The 20,007-nt window shown below is 38.4% G+C and overlaps 11 protein-coding genes across 11 annotated transcripts; 4 read left to right on the top strand and 7 right to left on the bottom strand. All coding sequences in view use genetic code 12, as the record gives it.

The window, feature by feature from the left end:
* Positions 1-1,016: 1,016 nt before the first annotated feature.
* I9W82_001453 (putative helicase) lies at positions 1,017-5,000 on the top strand (the record flags this gene model as incomplete). Its single annotated transcript, XM_067690200.1, has 1 exon — positions 1,017-5,000. The coding sequence occupies one exon, from the start codon at positions 1,017-1,019 to the stop codon at positions 4,998-5,000; it is 3,984 nt and encodes a 1,327-aa protein (XP_067551474.1).
* Positions 5,001-5,140: 140 nt separating this feature from the next.
* On the top strand, positions 5,141-6,598 carry I9W82_001452 (uncharacterized protein; the record flags this gene model as incomplete). The annotated part of the gene is made up of 1 exon (XM_067690199.1): positions 5,141-6,598. The coding sequence occupies one exon, from the start codon at positions 5,141-5,143 to the stop codon at positions 6,596-6,598; it is 1,458 nt and encodes a 485-aa protein (XP_067551473.1).
* A 42-nt stretch (positions 6,599-6,640) lies between these two features.
* Positions 6,641-9,055, bottom strand: I9W82_001451 (anaphase promoting complex subunit 2; the record flags this gene model as incomplete). Its single annotated transcript, XM_067690198.1, has 1 exon — positions 6,641-9,055. The coding sequence occupies one exon, from the start codon at positions 9,053-9,055 to the stop codon at positions 6,641-6,643; it is 2,415 nt and encodes an 804-aa protein (XP_067551472.1).
* A 232-nt stretch (positions 9,056-9,287) lies between these two features.
* Positions 9,288-10,222, top strand: I9W82_001450 (NEDD8 ligase; the record flags this gene model as incomplete). Its single annotated transcript, XM_067690197.1, has 2 exons — positions 9,288-9,290; positions 9,344-10,222. 2 exons carry the CDS (start codon positions 9,288-9,290, stop codon positions 10,220-10,222), a joined length of 882 nt encoding a protein of 293 aa, XP_067551471.1.
* A 58-nt stretch (positions 10,223-10,280) lies between these two features.
* On the bottom strand, positions 10,281-11,624 carry TRY6 (Try6p; the record flags this gene model as incomplete). The annotated part of the gene is made up of 1 exon (XM_067690195.1): positions 10,281-11,624. The coding sequence occupies one exon, from the start codon at positions 11,622-11,624 to the stop codon at positions 10,281-10,283; it is 1,344 nt and encodes a 447-aa protein (XP_067551470.1).
* Positions 11,625-13,182: 1,558 nt separating this feature from the next.
* Positions 13,183-14,145, top strand: SLF1 (Slf1p; the record flags this gene model as incomplete). The annotated part of the gene is made up of 1 exon (XM_067690194.1): positions 13,183-14,145. The coding sequence occupies one exon, from the start codon at positions 13,183-13,185 to the stop codon at positions 14,143-14,145; it is 963 nt and encodes a 320-aa protein (XP_067551469.1).
* Positions 14,146-14,149: 4 nt separating this feature from the next.
* Positions 14,150-15,043, bottom strand: SLU7 (mRNA splicing protein; the record flags this gene model as incomplete). Its single annotated transcript, XM_067690193.1, has 1 exon — positions 14,150-15,043. One exon carries the CDS (start codon positions 15,041-15,043, stop codon positions 14,150-14,152), a length of 894 nt encoding a protein of 297 aa, XP_067551468.1.
* A 91-nt stretch (positions 15,044-15,134) lies between these two features.
* On the bottom strand, positions 15,135-15,968 carry I9W82_001446 (uncharacterized protein; the record flags this gene model as incomplete). Its single annotated transcript, XM_067690192.1, has 1 exon — positions 15,135-15,968. One exon carries the CDS (start codon positions 15,966-15,968, stop codon positions 15,135-15,137), a length of 834 nt encoding a protein of 277 aa, XP_067551467.1.
* Positions 15,969-16,455: 487 nt separating this feature from the next.
* On the bottom strand, positions 16,456-16,662 carry I9W82_001445 (translocon subunit; the record flags this gene model as incomplete). Its single annotated transcript, XM_067690191.1, has 1 exon — positions 16,456-16,662. The coding sequence occupies one exon, from the start codon at positions 16,660-16,662 to the stop codon at positions 16,456-16,458; it is 207 nt and encodes a 68-aa protein (XP_067551466.1).
* Positions 16,663-16,855: 193 nt separating this feature from the next.
* On the bottom strand, positions 16,856-18,739 carry I9W82_001444 (uncharacterized protein; the record flags this gene model as incomplete). Its single annotated transcript, XM_067690190.1, has 1 exon — positions 16,856-18,739. One exon carries the CDS (start codon positions 18,737-18,739, stop codon positions 16,856-16,858), a length of 1,884 nt encoding a protein of 627 aa, XP_067551465.1.
* A 171-nt stretch (positions 18,740-18,910) lies between these two features.
* I9W82_001443 (uncharacterized protein) lies at positions 18,911-19,708 on the bottom strand (the record flags this gene model as incomplete). Its single annotated transcript, XM_067690189.1, has 1 exon — positions 18,911-19,708. One exon carries the CDS (start codon positions 19,706-19,708, stop codon positions 18,911-18,913), a length of 798 nt encoding a protein of 265 aa, XP_067551464.1.
* Between the last annotated feature and the right edge of the window lie 299 nt (positions 19,709-20,007).

Here is a 20,007-nt window from a genome sequence, read left to right as displayed (position 1 = left end):
ACAAAGAAAAGTTTATTCAGCTCATTACGCAAGGCTCTGGTTAATTTTCTTGTGCAAAAGGTTATGAGATTATTCCTGCATCTCCGCTGACAACGTTTGCTGCAAGAGCTTTACTTAAATTGTAGTTTTAGCAAACGGTCTCCTATTCTGCTCTCCATGAGATTCTTGGAACATGCACCGCTATATGGGTAAATGCAATTCCAACGTGGAACCATCGGCCTTAGGAATGTGTTTTGTTTCTGGCTACTTTTTCGAAGACTTCTCTCTAGAATTATAGAAAGTCCTATTTTATACACGCAACTGGTAGGTAAATCAGCAAATCCGCAAATAAAGCAACGGTGGACTTTGTGATTGGAGTCACATTCATATACACTTCAAAAGACCATGCATCCACTTCTAATTCATCATTTTACTGGGTGAATTATGTAAATTTTCTAACCTCGGATGTTTTTTCAAAGACCGCAGATTTTGCTGAAAAGGGGTAGTAGCTCAGCTGGTAGAGTTTTGGATTCCAATCATGTATGTGAACTATCCAACGGTCGCAGGTTCGAGTCCTGTCTATCTCACATATTTTTGTGCAATTTTTTTTTTTGTTGCTAAAGCAATAATTTCTGCTTTGAGTGGCTCTTTCTACTCCATTGTAGCTTTCTTAACCCATTGTGCTGATTACGAGCTCCATCTACTATACTGGGACAAGTAATTTTGGATTTCAAAATCGTTCATTTTTTTGGGTGCAATTTCAACCAAAATGCTGTCAATACCGTTGTTAGTTTCACGAAGACGTAGCACGAAAGCTTGAATTGACAGTCATTATACTCTTCAGAGAACACCATAGAAACCACTCTTCTATAAACACCATATCTATTGTACTGTGATTTTCTGTGAATATGCCACTATGGAACAACCATATCATCAATATTCCCAGTCAATCTTCTTTCATTTCTTGATTTCGCAACACAGTTTTGAAAGAGAGGAAAAAAAATAAATTTACCAATCCAAATTCGCTTCCCTGGAGGATGGCCAAGAACAAAAACAAGACAGTGGTGGAGCCAGTAGCGAAGAAAAAATCAAGTAAAGAATCCACTCCTGATGACATAAAGAAACCGTCTCGTGGGCTAGTAGTGGGTGAAAACTTTGGATGGACTGGGAAACTTCCTGTTACCTTACTCAATGAACACTGCCAAAAACAGAAATGGAACAAATGCCAATATGATATGATGAGGAGATCTAATGGGTACATTGGTATAGTCACATTGTCTTGGGAGAACCCCAAAACAAAAGAAGTCATTACTGTAAAGTACACACCCACGTATTCACCAAGACAAACAAGCAATGAGGCTAGACATATGGTTGCAACGTTTGTTTTGCACAGGATAAATTATGTCAAAAACATGAAGATGTTGCTTCCAATTATCTTCAGGGATTACTGGTCAGATTTGGAGAAGGAGAGATTGCAATTGTTGAAGGATGATAAAAAGCTTCATGATAAGAGATACAATGTCAATCCTTTCTCTGTGGTTATGGAACAACAAAAGGCCAAGGCCGAGAAAGAAAAGGAACAAACGGCAAAAGACAATCAGAATTTAAAGACTCATAAACCAGTTGTTAATATTGGGCAAAAACCCGTGGCGCCTGTGGCTCCGACTACGAAAAGTTTCATACCGAGAGGAGCATGGCAACATGCACCGTTGATGGATATTCCTTCTGATATGAGAGTTGAAATTGAAAAATCAGTCCAAAGACACTTGGAATGGACTTCTCTAGAGAAGAAGCAAACAGATGATGTTGCTGTGAAGAAGTTAACTGGTCTAGGATTTCGAGAGAGTCACGTTAGAGAGGCTCTTCAGTACAGGTCCGAATTTACTGATGCGCTTGAATGGTTGATTTTTCACATACCAGAAGACGACTTGCCTGTGATGTTTGCCAAGTCAAGTAAAGATTCGCAAGTCCTGCTTACAATCTCACAAAATTTGAAAACGGAGTTGGTGTTGAAAAGGTTGAGAAATTCTGGATTTGATGAGGATGAAATTGTACGTGTTTACAATGAGAAAGGCGAGGATGAAGTTGAAACAGCTGTTCAACTTACAAAGCTTCTAGCTAAAGATGCAAAGGATGGCCAGGTTGAAGAGCAAAGCCAAGAAATTTGGGACCAAGAAGTAGAAGCTATAGACTCAACAAGAGCTGCAATATCATCCGATGAAAAGAGCATAACTGTTCCTTTAACTCCTACTGGTGTCGGTGAAGGAGTAATTGAGTTGAGGGTATTCAAAAGCTCCAACTATCCCAATGAAATCCCCGGAATACAACTCATTGTGGCGGAAAAGTATAACCTAGCAAATTATGTCAAGTTGTCTATTGTCAGAAGTCTTCTTGACACTTTGCATATTGGAGAGTGCATGATTTTTTCAATAATCGAATGGTTAGAGGAAAACATGATCAATGTTATTAATAACCCTGGACCACTTGTAAATTACCGAAAGGAGACAGCAAATGCAGGTGAAACAAGGGTCGATAAAACCTCGAAAGGAAGAAGAAGGGTTAAGCAAAATGAAAATGACATAAGGGCCTCCTATCAAAACAGGGCAACAGTATTAGAACACTCCTTAACTGATAGATCAAAGCTCCCCGTTTGGAAAAAAGCACAGGAGATTGTGAAAACCATAAACGACAACGCAATCACGTTGATAACCGGTGAGACAGGATCAGGAAAGTCAACCCAGATTGTCCAATACATTCTTGATGATTTGAATTCAAGAGGAGATTTTTCCACAACTATTTTCTGCACCCAGCCAAGACGTATATCTGCTATTGGATTAGCAGCTCGTATTACAGAAGAAAGAGGGGACACATTAGGTCAAGAAACGGGATACATGATCAGAGGAGAGAACAAAGTTGGCCAGACAACAAGGATAACTTTTCTTACAACGGGTATTTTACTTCGAATGCTCCAAAATATCACCAAGGAAGAAGATCATGCAATTTTTGACCATCTAGGCTATATCTTCATTGATGAAGTACATGAAAGATCAGTGGATAGTGACTTTCTACTTATAATTTTGAGAGATATTATGAAAAAGTTTCCGAAATTGAGAGTTATCCTCATGTCTGCAACTATAAAGGTGGACAAATTTAACGAGTTTTTCAAAAAACCATTGGTTCATAAACATGTCGAAGGAAGGACATTCCCAATAACGGATTTCTACTTGGACGACATTTTAACTGCTTTAGATTACTCTATGGAAGTAGGTGGTGAAGTCATAAAACCACGTGCTGAGTCGACGTTTTTCAAGAGCGGAAACATCAACTATGAATTGATTGCCCAGCTTGTTGAATACATCGACAAGAAGCTAATACGGGAGAAAAATCTGGGTTCAATATTGATTTTCCTACCAGGTGTTCCCGAAATAAACCGTGTAATCAAAGCAATAAACAGCTTGGGCGACTTTTGGACCTTACCACTCCACTCTTCATTATCATCTCAAGAGCAAAAGAAGGTGTTCCAATCAGCCCGTGGACAGAGGAAAGTGGTTGTCTCTACAAACATTGCTGAAACATCAATTACTATACCTGATTGTGTGGTTGTGATTGATTCAGGCCGGTCAAAGTCAATGTTCTTTGACAATTCATTAAATGCAACCAAGCTAGTAGAGGAGTGGTGCTCTCAAGCGGAAATTAAACAAAGAAGAGGTCGTTCAGGTCGTGTTACTTCCGGTAGCTGTTACCATATGTACACCAAGGATACCGAAAACTCCATGCTCCCACAACCAATTCCTGAAATTATGAGAGTAAGGTTGGAAAACTTGTACTTGATTGTAAAGTCTATGGGGGTAAAGAATGTTGAAAATTTCATTGCCAGTGGGTTGGACTCTCCAGACCAGTCATCGTTATTATCTGCAAAGACGTTTTTGCAAGATGTCGGTGCCCTTCAAGGAGAAAAACTTACTACATTGGGTCAATATTTGTCGTACTTGCCTACAGATCCCCATACTGGGAAACTTCTTTTATTAGGCTGCATATTCGGATGCCTTGATTTTTGTTCAGTTTTGGCAGCGATAAGTTCAATTGGTAGTATATTTGTTCACTCAATGGAGAATAGGGATAAAATCAAGACTGTTACCGAGAGTTACAGCGACAATCAGGGTGATTTCATCGCAATGGCAAACCTTTACCTTGCCTATTTAGACTCATCGAGCAAGAAGTTTATGACAGAAACTTGCTTGTCTTACAATTCTCTTCGCGATATTTCTTCAACAAGACAACAATATTACCAGTTGCTATCTGAAATGGGGTTCACCACGCTGTCTATGGTACCGAAAAAGGTTTCACAACCAAATTATTACATGATCAGAGCCATCATCATTGGTTCATTTTACCCAAATGTGGCTAGAGTTCAATATCCACCTAAAAAGTTTTTAAAGTCGTCACTGGGAGCTATTGAGGCGGATGCAGATGCCCGCTTGACAAAATACTGGGTTAAGAAAGAGAATACTACTAGTGAAGATTCACCACTAGCTGCCACCAGAGTGTTTATCCATCCATCATCGATATTGTTTGGTAAAAACACCACTGGATTTGAAATTGATGAAGAGCTTGAGTCACAAATTACTAGGGAAGACGGTTCAATAGATATTGCCAAGGCAAGACAAATGATTCCACTTAATAAGCCATTACCAGCATCCAAACACACATTCATAGCTTACAGATCATCTCATTTTTCAAATAAGCTATACGTAAATGGAATCACACCCTCAAATACATTGGCAACCTTGCTCTTTGGTGGGAACTTTGAATACGATTTACATCCCACTCGTGGGACTCCTTCGAATGGTATAATCCTAGACAAATGGCTTCCGGTAAGAACTTGGTGTAAAAATGGGGTTTTAATCAAACAAGTCAGAAAACTATTGGACAGTTACATGGATTTCAGGTTGTCAAGAGCTGGCGCGGTTGACAATAATGACGATATAGTGGAAATAATCGAGAAAGCTGTCTCTTTATAGATTTATAGACTTCATAGGGATAATTGCGTAGTTGCAAAATTTGCCATATTTGCACGCACTCCACCAAACATACAGAAAAAAAAAAAACAAAACCTGAAGAAGTAACAACAGTTGCCAAAAGCTCCCATTCTGCAAATACCATGGAAGGATCAAGTAATCAGAATATCCATCAAAACACAACTCCAACGCCAGAAGCGGAATTAAATCCGAAAAGGGTACAGGCGCTATTGAACAAATTGCACGAGGAATTCAATGCTAGTAAAACAGAAACCGATCCTATTAAAGTACAAGAACATTTGGCGAAAGTGGATAAAATCAAAAAGGTGTTAAAGATTTATCATGACCAACAGAAACAACGTCAAGGGATTAGTTTGAGTAATGGAGCTCCTAACCAGTTGCAACCTCAGCAAAGCGATCATCAACCTACACGACTGGCCAATGCACAACCAGTTTCGAATCTCGCTCCCGTTGCAGGCTCGCCTACAGTGCCGTCTCCAGTACCACCTCTGCTGTCATCTTCTCAAAATCCACAAGTAACATCTGAAGGTACTGTAAGGAGTCAGTCGCCACAAGTTCAATCACCAGCTCCACAACGAGCCAGCTCAAACACACCAGATGCACAAAAGATAACCATTGAAAAGTATAATCAAGTCAAGAGTGTCTTAAAAGACTTGGCAGAAAAAGTGCAATCATTGACACTGGCAAAAGAGAAGGAAACGGATCCTGTAAGGAGGCAAGCTATTGATAAATCACTAGCAGAGAGTCGTATTCAATTACAGCAGTATCACAAGGGGGCATTATACATGAGAAAAGTGTTGATGGATTCGGGGAGGCTAACTGCAAATGCTACACCTGTTCCTACACCTCGTCCAGCAGCTCCACAAGTTGCTACTGGAGGATCAGCTAGTCAACCACAAGCAACTGCTGAGAGAACGGTTTCAACCGCACCTTCAAATCCCATTGACCAAAGTCAACAAATTCAGAGTAAGCAGGCTCTCCCTCAATCAGCTCCTCATTCGACCACAGCAACTAACAAGAAGTTGCCTTCACCGATATCTGCTGAAACAAAACCAACTCCATCGCCTTCATCCACGAAACCTTCCGCCATAACAAAAACATCGAGCACAAAAGCTCCAGCTCAGACATCCACCACCACCACCACCACACCAACCACAAAGAGACCACAAGTTTCTACAAACACTACATCCACTGCTTCCTCAACAAATCTCGTCAGTTCACTCAAAGATTTTAGCAGTCTGCCAACGGTCCCCACAAATATCCCAGATAACGGTGGTCGAGTTTTGACAAAGAGAAAATTGAATGAACTTATTACAAACTTATCAGTTGATCAAGGTGATACGAAACCAATTGTAGATAATGACGTTGAGGAGTTGTTTTTGGACTTGGCTGACGAATTTGTTCGAAGTGTGATGGGCTTTTCCTGTAATTTGGCAAAACATAGGAAATTAGATAAAGTTGATATCAAAGATGTTCAGTTGAATTTGGAGAGAAATTGGGGGATCAAGGTACCTGGGTATATGCCTGATGAAATAAAGCCAGCAAGAAGGTGGACGAAAAAGTCTGATCAAAAGAAATAAATAGGATTAACTTATATACTGTAACAATATAATTGTGGACTTCTACTCCTTCTTTAAACTGTAGTTCCCATCCGTAATGCCAATCTTTGACGTTTCAACTAGATGATCCAAGTACGATTTCAACAAGGTATCATCTACTCCCCCAACATCAATTTCATCTTTAGGAACCATCATTTTTAGCAAAGACTTCATTCTCTCAAAATTAAGCGCAGTTATATTCAGCAACATCCTCAAGACATATGGTTCAATAACTTCAACATCACTAAACTGGGACTTAACATACTTGCCGCCTGATGACTCCATTGCATCAACAGAAATATATCTCTTTTTACTCAACTCGCAAATGACATCTTGTTCAACCCAAAATGATAATCCATCTCTCACCATTGATATAGGCATTTTTAGCGTTTGAGAGATATCATCAATATCAAGGTCATGATCTATATCGCCAAATAGGGAAATGATTGATGCTTTATCCGTACCAACTTCAAATTCGCGTGTCTGATCACCGAAATCAAGTCGAAGCTTGACACTACCTAAACTTGGTATAAGTTTCAAGTATCTACCCCGCTGCTGTTGACTGTAAATTTGTTGGAAATTAGAAAAATCCAGCTCAATATCTTGAGGTAATTTAAACGAGTTGCGAACTTCATCAATTTCATCAAGTATGGATTCCCAGTACAAATGGGACAAGATAGCCACATCACGAGGAGCTCGGGTGTTGAGGTGCTTGCTGGTATGGAAATCTCGTAGCATGATATCCAAAGTTGTAAAATTATCCTTTCCAAACCTAGATTTGAGCAAGTTCAATTTCGACTCAATACGAGAAACGTTAAAGTGCTTTGATTCAATTAATTGATGTCCAAACAATTTCGTAAACTCTTGAATGAAGATTTCCTTTGATTCAAAGATTGAAAGTAATGACTCAATAGTATCACTTACTTTTTCTCTCTTGAAATCTGGTAATGCGTCAATAGGATCAGGTACCCAATTCAAATCTAATGAGTCTTCAACACCATCTTTGATTTGAATTGCAGTGTTGAACTTTTCAGTGGAGTTCAACTCCAACGCCAAGTCCCGCAACTTGTTTGATTCAGATACGTCCAACATTCCATAAACCAACTTCACTATAACGTCATCCCTTGTTTTCAAGTATCGACGTATAGGCCTCACTACTTTATCAAGAAGAACTCCTTTAGGATCGATTAATAAAAACGCCTTGATAGTTTTTGTGTAGGATGTTATGACATCAATAGTGTTAGCACCCGCATGAAGTAGACTCTCGTCACAGCACAGAATAAAACGACTCACCAACTCAGATCTCTTTTCAGCCTGTGCGAGGAGTGAAATATCACCCATGTAGGAAAAAATCCCCGATGAATTCATCGTAACATCGTGTTGTTCAATTTTACTCTTCAGTAAACAAGTATGAAGTTCATTAAGAGCTGTTTCACTATGTGGATAATCCAACACCAAGGAAAAAATTTCTTCAATTCGTAGCGACACCAATTCCATATGTGCAATTTTCATCAATTCATACAAGTAGACATTATTCATTGTATCAGTCAAGTTTGACAGTGTGGTGTAGCTTACAATGATGGAGAAATTGGGATAGATTTCGTTTTGGATAAATGATTCAACAGACTTCAATAATGGCTTGTTCCAAACTCCTTTACACAATTGTTTGGTGTACCCTTTGATTTTATCAATGGACAACACCACAAGTATCTCATTCAAACATTCTGATAGATTCACCGACACCAAGGTTGATATAATGTCAATTACGTTTAAGGTAATTGAGGACGAAAGTGGGGTTGACAATGCATTACTATTGAACAACGACTTTTCAAAAAAATTGGTCAATTCATCACGGAAATTGGTACTATCAAACAAAAACGAAGTTAAGACAGAATTGTATTTGGTTGTGAAGGCCAAGTTAATACGACTGGAAAGATTAAAGTTGTCAATATGGGTTTCATAATGATGCTTCATTAGCTTAATCATATTGATGTATTCCATAAATGAACGATTAGCAACAACAGACAGCGACAACGCCTTTAATTTTGTATTGACCGAGTTCACATAAAGATCGATAAATTTCAATTGATCAGACTCATTCTTGAAACAGCTCTTGATTGCCAATTTGACTCTATGTGATGGATCAGAATATTTTGGCAACAAAAATTTTGGATCAATAACTTCCTCTTGCTTGAAGAACTGTCCAACTGGGCTAGTAAAAGTAGACAAGGAGGCAGTGGTGACAACATCCTGCAGTTGTAACCCTGACTTGAAACACAACTCTAGGCTCTTTTCTGGTATAATTGGCAGGATCCAGTCAAGTAAGATTTGAATATCATTATCAATGTCAGAAGGTGAGCTTGATAAGTCATCTAGAGAGGGAAACCCAATGACGTTTCTAATTTGACCTAACGATAATATCTGAGCACCATCATTCATATCAGCATAGTATTGAGGGCAGCTGTGGTGTGTGTGTTATGTGTGTGTCGTGTGTTATGTGTCTGCAATAGTTTCCTCAATGGCGACATAACAAGAAAAAAAATTTCGTTACACACACAGTAACAACAGTGGGGAGTAGCAGTAGTAGCAGCAGCAGCAGTGTCAGGTCACAACCAAAAAAATACACCCACATTTCTTTCCTATTACTCACCCCTCCAATTTGAATAGAAAAATGGTATGTCGAAACACCGTTTCAAAAGACTCATCAGAGTATTAACCTTTTCTCAGGTCAACAAGTCGGCGTTAAAGAGTCAATTTTGTGAATTGACAAACACGTCAACCACCACTGCAGGGAGGTATTTGGATGCAAGCAAGTACAATCTTGAACAAGCAGTTGACGCGTACTATAACAAACATGCAACGAAATCCAGCTCCAAATCCAATTCGAAAGCAAATGGTAAATCCGGTTCAAGTGATAAATCCCAATTGAATACCATATTTGATCAGTACAAGGATCCAAATAATTCAGAAGTGATAGATATCGATGGTACTTTGAAGTACCTTGAGGATTTGAACATGGATCCTGATGATCCTAAATCGTTAACTTTGGCGTTTCTACTAAAATCTCCACTGGTTGGTGTGTTTGAAAAGGACAAGTTCATATCCACTTGGAAACATTACAAGATTTATGATGTCAAGGCAATCGCCAAGTTTTTAGATACGTTTCATGAGGATGTACTATATGATAAAGGAACCTATTCTGATATTGATACCGATGAAGTGATTGACTTCAAACAATTGTATGATTTTACATTTGGATTTTTAAAAGAATCAGAGAATCAAAAAGTATTGGATATTGACTTGACTATTTCATATTGGAGGTTATTACTACCTTTGATTACTACAGTTTATTTCACTAAACAAGAATCCACCAAAGATGAAGATAAGGCCAAAGTTGAAGAACGAGTACAAAATTGGTTTGACTTTTTATCAAATAGTAACCCAAGACCAGTTATCACTTTTGATACATGGTCAATGTTTTACCTATTCTTTTTAGAGGTGATTCTTCCTGATCCTTATAAACTATCAAACTATGATGAAATGGCAGCATGGCCAAGTAAGATGGATGAGTATGTAGAATATTTATCTGATAATGGTTTACTATGAAAGAAGGGTTAATAAAACATACTAATCATACATAAAAACGAAATAAATACAAAATCTATTAATTCAACAAGTTTCCAATACTCGATTTCCTTAAAGCCAATAAAGTTTTCGAAGCACACTGTTCATCCTCTTCTTGCACATTCATATCCTCGTCTTTATATTCTGGAGAGCGAGAACTAGATGATGCTCTAGTGCTTAATGCTTCCCCGTTTAATCGATCCCTTGGCATCGAGTGCGTAGGAGTTATAGCAGGATCCGGTAAAGTAAATGCATTTCCTGTAGCAACGTTATTGTAATTGCTCTTGCGCATACTAGGAGAATTTGATAAAGTTGACTTTAGTGGATTCGTGAAAGGGGAAGGATTGGCTGATCGTACGGCAAAAGTTTGAGGTGAGATTGGAAACGAGGCCTTTCTATTTCTCCTATCCATATTGGTGTCGGCATATTTGTTAAGTATGGTAAAAATTGGCGCCATATCGGGAGTGAAATCTGGTGTTGGGAGCAGAAGCTTGTTTGAAGAAGCAATGGACATTTGAGAAGGTACTGAAGAAAGTGATGGTGCAACACTTGAAGATCGACTGTTGATACCATTGTCATCACCATCACTGTTTTGCCTTGAGTTGTCTTCTTCTTCCTCTTCCTTCTCTTCAATGATTTTGTTATCACTGGGTATCCAACTAGACCTGCTCAGTTTTATCCCAGTCAGTTCCACCTGCTGACGTGATACCTGCCCTTCTGTACCCTCAACTTCGTTCAACAAAGCTTTAAAATTGAAATCAACATCGATATTCCTATACTGATTCACATCAAGTGGTACCTTAGCAAAGTCTATATTAAACTCCTTTGCCAACGAGTCTGTTGAATCACTCATTATAAGCTCTTGCTGCTTCTGAATAATATGATGCAAGTACAAAATATATTCAACTGAACTTTTCAAAATAGTTAACTTGTACATGCCATCAATTTTATTACCATTACCACTACCTGCACTTGATGTCTTCTTTGATGGAGATGAGCTGTCATCACTAGATGATGTATTGTTGCAGTTCCTACAAGCAGGAATCAAATACTTTAACGCCTCAAATTCACGATTTATCTTGATTCTTCTTCTCTTTTCAATAATTGAATGTAGTTGCTTTGTTTCATGCTTTCGTTTAGCCAACTCTTCAGAGTCAATGTTTGCAGTTGACCTTCTTCTCTTTTTCTTGTTGGGACCCAAAGCTTCTAAATTTGGTGATGTAGGTGTCGAGTCATCACTAGCACCAATTGGGCTTTTATCAACCGGTGTGTTGCTATAATTGTTTGTCAAAATTTCATAGTTTTTATTATTACCATCAGCATCTAGCTCTTTGTTTAACTGAATGATGGTGGTTTTCAAAGCTGGAGGAGACGGGAAACCCATTTCTGAAAGTGACTATGTATAGTTGCAAAAAAAAAGTTATAGTAAACGTTTCACAAAGTACGAACTTTATTCTGTAAGTTTAGTAGGTGTCGGTTGTGATGAGGCTGTCAAAAGTGAGAGCTGTCATGAACAAAGTCAGAAGCAAGTGTAAAACTAAGTTGTTTCTCTTTTGTAGAATTATTTCCTTCCTTATATATATTACCCATAGTAATAATAATAATAATTAATGAAATTTCTGTTTTAAAGGTCCCACGAGGGTTGAAAGAAAACAATTTTTGTGTTGGTTTTGTGAAACATTTGGACATTGCATACTGCATATAGCGCAAAAAAAGAAAAACACGCACACGCCCCATTTATCTCAAAAGCGCACGTGAGGGTTGAGCACTAGACAAACACACCACCAATAGCACCTGTTGTGAATGAGCCACTGCTATTGGCATTAGTGTCTTATCAGCTTAAGATCACTCACCCACAGTGTCATTCACTTAGACATAGGGGTACAACGTGTGTAGAATTATTTTATTCCTCTGCCTTTGATAAAAATAACTTTCCTTACAATTCATTACGTAATCCATTTCCACAATCATAAAATAAATAATGCAATACTGAATGGATGCTTTGTACAAAAATTGTAAAAACCTTCTTTTGGTTCACAGAATGGGTTAACTGGTTATCTAGTAAAAAGACAACAATAATGGTCGTACCAAATGCAAAACCTTCCACCAAAGAAAACACGTTACTCTTCTTTTCAAACAAGGTGACCAAATTTAAAAAAAAATAAAAGCTTGGGGTTTCTTTCTTCTCTTGGTTTGATAAAGATCGTGTGACTAAAACTCAAAAGTAAATTTGATAATACAATAATAATAATAATAATAATAATAAATACTTTTTGTTTTGTGTAAAAAAGGCCCATGTGGGCCATGTGGGCACTTTTATCCTAAATTCACCAACCATAACTAGGAGCAACATAGAATATGATAAGCTTATAATGTAGATACACCACTCAGTTATACGTCTACTGTCTCTTCTGCAGAGTTTACCTTTTTGAAGGTCCACTAAATTATTGATTTCTGCAGAGTGTCTCCTCGTGCCTTTGCTCCACTCACAAGACCTTAAAAAATTTTTTTAAAGTGGGCTACTTTTTGTGCAACGTGTGCCACCAAGTCTAAGCCTTCAGCCAACCAAGGAACAACAATGATAGATAGACCAGTCTGAAAATGCTTGTAGTGGTTACAGCCAGAAACACAATGATGAAGGGTTTGTAGTGAACTCTCGAACCTTTAATCACGGTTGTATTCTCTGGCTCGTGCTGCAACGTAGACCAAAGTATCCACTTAACACGACGGATATATTCAAACGAGACGGATGAACTACACCAGTCTCTTAGCAATCTCTGGCGGAGTAGCCTTTCAAAGAATAGTCACTCTGTACTGTTTTCTCTGTTTTTACAACCAAATACAAAGTCAAAGAATTTTAATTTTGGCAGCACTTTAGCAGCCCACACACAGCTGACTATATCGAAAACTAGAGAGCACCACGAGCACTACACTAACCACATATGTCGAATATAAGACGATTAACTCCTGCTCCTCTTCCAACTACAAATGCTTGGGACCTAAATACGTTGGTGTTGCCAAAACAAGATGATGATGACAAAGTGGCTGCTAAACCACCAACCAGCAAAAGAAATGTAGATTCCAAACAGGCAATGGATACCCTTTTGAAACTATCGCCAGACGCTTTGAAAATCGGTGCTGATTTTCCTGATGAAATGGTTGTTGAGTCACCTCAGCCAAAACTGGCTACAAGGATAACAAACAAATCAAGCAACTTAGTGGATGTTGGTAAAAGAGTCAAAATTAGAAGGCCCACTCTTCCCAGAACTAGGGAGGCCAAAGGTGGTCATGGAATGTTCAAGTATAGAATCACTGACGAGTATTCCCAGCCAATTATTATGTCACAACCAGATTTGTGGACAACAACAGAACCACTTTTCCCTTTGAGGCCAGAGATGGCATACTTCACACACTCTGCTGAAGATCATTCACTTATGTCAACCGATTCTGCCACCATTCCCTCGCCCATATTAATCCCATCGTCAAACACTTCACTTTTCCCACAATCACCAGGAATGTTTTCACCACAACAACCAATGGTCATTTTTGGTATGCCCATGTACCTGAATTTACCACTTCAACATCTGCTGCCACAATTCGCAGCTCCAGTTGCACATGAAAGTAAAAGAGAAACTCTCAAGGGTAGCATCAAGAAACAGTTGCAATATTACTTTTCAACGGAAAACCTTTGCAAAGATACTTATTTGAGATCTTTATTTGATAAAAATGATGGTAAACTCCGGGTGAAAAGCTTGATTGAGTTTAATAGGTTGAAAGTGTTGACACATGATGGGAAATACGCTGAATTGGTGGTTGAAGCTGCTAGAGAGCTTGCATTTTTGGAAACATTGGAAGGGAACGAGTTCATTCGATTAAAGACATGGAAAAAATGGGTTATGCCATAGAAGCCTAATCATCATCCAGTCCCTTCGCGCCAGCTTCACCACCATACATATCAAGAAGTTTCTTCCGCTTCGCAATTGACTTTTGCTTTACAGCTTCCTTTTGTTCCCTTTCCTTTATCAGCATCAAAGTTGGATTAGCTTCAAGAGAATCATTCACATCGGTCACATTAGCATTTGGATTATCAACGGCACCTCCATCACCAGCAGCAACTTGGGCCATCATCTTTTGCTGTTCATTCTTTTTGTTCAAGTCCCAAGCAAACGTCTGCAACGTTTTCAAATCAACAGCGTCACCTTCCAATTTTTTCACAAACTGGTTCTTATCATTTATTATCCCTTTAGTTGGATCTTTGGCAAGTCTTGACTTCGGATCATACTCAATACGTATCTTGGCATCTGATCTTGAATTGATATTGTGAATGTACGCGGGAACATCTTGACGATCACGCAACATCTTTTCCATGGGATCTTCTTTAATATTTTGCATAACGTCTTTCCTATCTAGTCCTAATTCAATCAATTCCAATTCATAATCCGTATCATCAGATTCGTCAACTTCATTCTTGGTGGTGATGACTTTGATATCATTCTTTTCATTCCAATCCTTGACTTTCTCTAACCACTCCTCTGTAGAGTATCCAAACCATCGGTCTCTTTTAGTATCATAATTTTCATCATTGGATGCGTTTCGTATCCCATTTTTCTTTTCATCAACTATACCTTGGCCAACTTGTGGTAAACTATGATCAATGATCTCAGACGTTTTTCTTTGATGAGAGAGATAATCAGCCTGATCTTGCGACGGTTCACTGTCTCCACTTTCCTTTTCATTGTACCATGGTTTAGAGATTATATATTTCGGTATATATGGATTCAACTCTTTATCTTGTTTCGACATGAGATATGGAGATAATCTGATTCATTTTTCTTTTTTACAATGCGAACTTAAACGCCAAATCTATTTTTGCAATTCTCTACACACGCCATTTTTAAAAGCCCTTCCATTCTTCCTCTTCCTCTTCCTCTTCTGCAGATCCATCCTTTTCATCCAGATCTGAGTCACTATCGTCTTCAATAACAGCCCAATCAACTAATCTCTCATCATCCAACACATCCTCTTTACACTTTTCCCTCAATGGCTTCAACTTTGCTTCCTTATTTAAAGTTTGGAATGGTTCTATTAGCTTCAACACCGGTACCCCTTCAACAATGTCAATCTTTTCTCTCATTAATTTTTCGTATTTCTGCAAATACTCTGGGTCTTCCTTATCCAACTCCTCTTCTTCCAACTCTTCAAACATAATCAATTGGAGTTCATCCAAATAGATATCACATAAATGATACGGCAAAGCAACAGGCACTTTTGCATCTCCACTCAAAAAAGTTCGGCTCATCACATCTACCCAATCATTAACCAATTCACCATCCCATTCATGCTGTTTCAAATACTTGAAATTATGTCTCAATACCCGTCTAATTAACAAATAATACTTGTCTATTCTCCATTGATCAATATCACTCCATTCTTTAATCATAATCAAATTGAAAGCTTCAACAAATCGAAGAAATACTTCATTAGAGTTGATGTTTTCCGAATACAATTTACCCAAGTTTTCCGCTAATCTTTCTTGAGCTTTTGGACGATCGCAAAACCACATTGAATAGTATAATCCTTTCCATAATTTTTCAGCATCTAATAACGAGATCGAGAATGATTTTGATGATTTTGAAATGAGAAATTTTTTGAGGGATTCGAGAGCTGCGTCTCTTGTTGGTTTATCATTGGATGCTAGTTTCTTTACGAAATTAGAAGCCTGTGACATGGTGATAGCTGGGGGTTGGGTGGATGTACCTTTTTGGTGTAAAAGGAAGCCATCTTTCATAGAAAATTAATTTTTCAGAGATGAGATTGTGTCGTGTAGTAGAAGCGAATGTCGCGACATTGACAAGAAACACTTACAAGTAGGTAAGCCCCAGTCAACAAGAGAATAGCGTTAAGCCTGTTACTTGTAAGTGGTAAACCAATAAGAGTAATATACGGGTCATATCTTGTGCAAACAACTGTACAAATCCGCAAAAGTGTTATTCACAGATTCTGTTGACAACACATTCTAGACTACCACTTACTCATGTTGCTCCAACCTCGATTCACAAATGAACATTATATTCAAGTTATTATACAAAGAACAGCCTTAGAATCACTGTATTCTCTCTTCATCACCGCCACGCCTTTCTAAACGATATACACCCAATCCTTCCAAGTACTACCCGAATCAATCGAATCTACTTCCATCGCCACACTGAATCTAATTATACAATCAAGTATCTAATTGGAATATGGACCAACTTGACAGCGTATCCAACAACACCCATCATAATAAAACCAATACCAACAGCTCTAATGATTTTGAAATATTCCTTTTGGTCTGGCTTTTGACATTTCTTGATAAAAGCTGATCCATCTTTGAAGAATTCAACTGGGACTTCTGTAAGTTTTTCAACACCTTCGGCAGCCATTGTAGTTGTTTGATTAAATTGTTTTTGCTGGTGGTCAATATCAAGTACTTTTTTTTTTTTCATTCGTTTTTTTCTTCTTTTTCGTTACGTGGAGCTTTTCTTTTTTTGGTCTGTGTCGTGTACAATTTCACGACATTGATACACGTCCTCTGTTCAAGTCTATAGTTATAACCATTACCTATTCATCTAAGAATTACAAAATATCTAACAACGAGTCATCCTCTTCAGCTAAATTGTTCATAAACTCTTCACGCTTAGCTTCCAAGTCCTTTTTATAAGTAGGCATCATTCCTTCAACCCATATCAGTAACTCCCTTTCCATGTCGGCATCGATACTCCATTTTTCAATCACGGGCTCAATCTGACCAAGGAACGTTGTTGTGCTCTTCAACTCTATCAACGATTTCATAGCTTCTGTATACAAGACCCTTATTGAACTGCTTATGTCATTCGTTGGAAAGAATCCCATTCCAGACCGTTTCGTAAAAGAGCCAGCCTTGATATTGTACATTGAATACTCCTTTGAAAGACAAGTAAGGTAATCAAACAATTTCTGTTCCTCTGGACCCTCATTCAAAACATCCAAGTAGGTCTTGTATACAACACTCGAAAAGGGCAAATGCTCTTCCCCATTCTGAACAATTGCCCATAGTTGATCAAAAGTTTTCACTCTCTCGGATCTCAAACTTTCAATAAACTGCAAGTACCCAACATAGTCAAAGCTAGCGTCATTTTGAGCATCTTTCAAATCGACGTTACTGCCCCTCGAGTAATTACTCTTGGTCAAGAAATATTTGAGTGCTCGCGATTCCTCAAACATGGTGGATATGTTGGCCCATTTAAAAAGTTGTTCCCAAAACACTTTAGTATTACCACTGTCGCTATCTATTTCGTTGTATGCAAGCTGAAATCCATTGATGTACTTTACACTGGAGACAAACTCTCCATTATATGCCAATGATACAAACAAGGCTGACAAGAAATCAGTACTCGGATACAAGTGACTTTCACGACTAATACGTGATGACGTATTCAAGTTTCCATTTTCATCTACGCCCCAAATTTTCAGGACATAAGATTTGACATCCTTAACTCGACCAGCATATGCAAGAGACTGAATCACGGCTGCATGAAATTCCAAATCAAGATCTTCCAACTCATACTGTACATCCATTAAATCCATGTTCATTCCTGGTTTGAATCGGCTCCTAAGTGGATTCTTGTAGTAACTGGACAATTCCGTCCCCTTGATTGTCCACCACCTATTATCTCCCATACCATCAATCTTAAACGCCAATGTCCATAATTTTGGAGTCATTCGCTGCCTCCACTGATCTCCATATTGTTTACGGAAAGTATGAAACCATCTTGAAGCCAAGTCAAGTTTATAATTTCCCAACTCAAGCTCCATCAAATTTTCAAAATCACTTGGTATCAACTTGTACCCGGTTAAGTAGTTGCCACTGTAGATATCTTGCAATTTGTTCTTGTGGTAAAAATGCTCAACTTGGTTACGATATAACAAGTTCCGATACACGTTTCTGATCTCTTTTGTAAATTCTTCCTCGACAATGAAGTCGCTTGAATCGGTCAACTTTTGTATTATTTTCAACAACTTGTTTGATTTTTGTATTGGTGAAAGTGAAAACTTGTCAACATGTCGTTTCCTATTCTCTTCAATTATTAAGTTTAGGTACAGAGCAATCAACTCTCTACCCAATGTCTTGACCATTCCATCGAGGTCACGAGAAGACCACGTCTCTAGCACAGTGGCCAATCTCTTGTAACTCTTTTGTTCACTCAACATGATTAACTCCTTCTTGATTTGTAAATCCCTTGATTCATTCACGTTAGACGCAAACACAGAGCTTAGCTCATACGATTCAGTCAAGCTTCTTGACGGTAGCCGTACCTGTGTGGTCTCATTTAACGCACTTGCAGTAGATGCATGCGATTCCAGATTATCAAGGACTCTGGTTACTGTCTCATTAGCAACTATACTGTATGACGAGTACTTGCGAGAGAGCTTTTGGAAAATCTCCCTTTGCTTTGGACCATACCTCAAAACAAATGTCATTTGGCTCTCGAGTATCTGAGTTACTTTGATACCAGATTATTGAAAATTTTCCAATCAATTTTTCTTTTTCATCGGCATTACGCAAAAGAATCTTGCGCTACCTGACTACTAATCTTAGAGGTTCAAGGGGGCTCTAAAGCCAACTATCGCATTTATTCAAGCTCTATAAACTTACAACTTCATAGCACGCATAATGTTCACAGCATTATACTTTGCAATATCATCCAATCCATCTTCCATTGATTTTCCATTCAAAATGTCTTGAATATGTTTCTTTGTACCTTTGATGGCCCATTGAGGAGCTTTAGCCATTCTAGCTCCCCAAGCACCAGCCAATTCAAGACCTTCATCAACAGATTTGACAATAGTGCTAAGGTATCCCAATTCAGCTGCCTCTTTAGCATCAAAGACATCTCCGAGTAAAGCGTGTTGGAAAAGCTTTGATTTGTTATTAACAATACTTGGCATTCTTTGCAAAGATCCCATATCAGCAGCAATACCAATATTGACTTCAGCAATAGAGAAACGAGCACCTTCAACTCCAATTCTGATACTGTAGGCACTAGCAAGATCAATGGCCAATCCGTAATTAATACCATTCAAAATACCAATTGTTGGGGTATTAATACGGGCGGGAACAGTACAAGCATTTTGGAATTCTTTGATGAAGGCTTCGAAATTGGCAAGTTTTTCCTGTTTTGTATTTCCTCCGAGACCCGATGTTAAAGCTCCATCTTTCACGTTCAAACCGGATGAAAAGGACTTAGCCACTCCAGATGAAATTACAATCACCCAAACATCCTCTTCCTTATCTAATCTAGTCAAAATCTCACCATAATCTCTCCAGTTTTGATTGGTGTATGCGTTGAGGGTTTTAGGATTGGTGTATTGGACGTGAGCGATTCCTTCACCAAGTGTACCAACGGTGAAAAATTCGTATTTGTTGTAGTTCTTTGGGTCAAATGGCATTGTGCGTAGAGATTAGTTAGCTTCGTATCACCTGCGTTGAGAAAAGAAAGTGGTCCTTATATAAAAAGATGGAAATAGAAGGATATTTCATTGTGAAGGTTTTTTTCTTTTAAAATCCGCACTTTTGCTTTCAATTTAGCCGAGCTTGGAAAAGAAGTGTGGGGTCGAGAATTCAAACTACACCAAAAGGTGTGCTGAAGTGGAGACATTGAATAGAGGAGTCCAAATAAGCCGAATATAGGGCCATACCTGCGTATCTGACCATCTTACGTCGGACGTTTTGAAGATTGAACGTTCAA

Source organism: Candida metapsilosis, assembly GCF_017655625.1.
Source record: "Candida metapsilosis strain BP57 chromosome Unknown scaffold1, whole genome shotgun sequence".
Lineage (NCBI taxonomy): Eukaryota > Fungi > Ascomycota > Pichiomycetes > Serinales > Debaryomycetaceae > Lodderomyces > Lodderomyces metapsilosis.
This window is presented reverse-complemented; position numbering and strand designations above follow the sequence as displayed.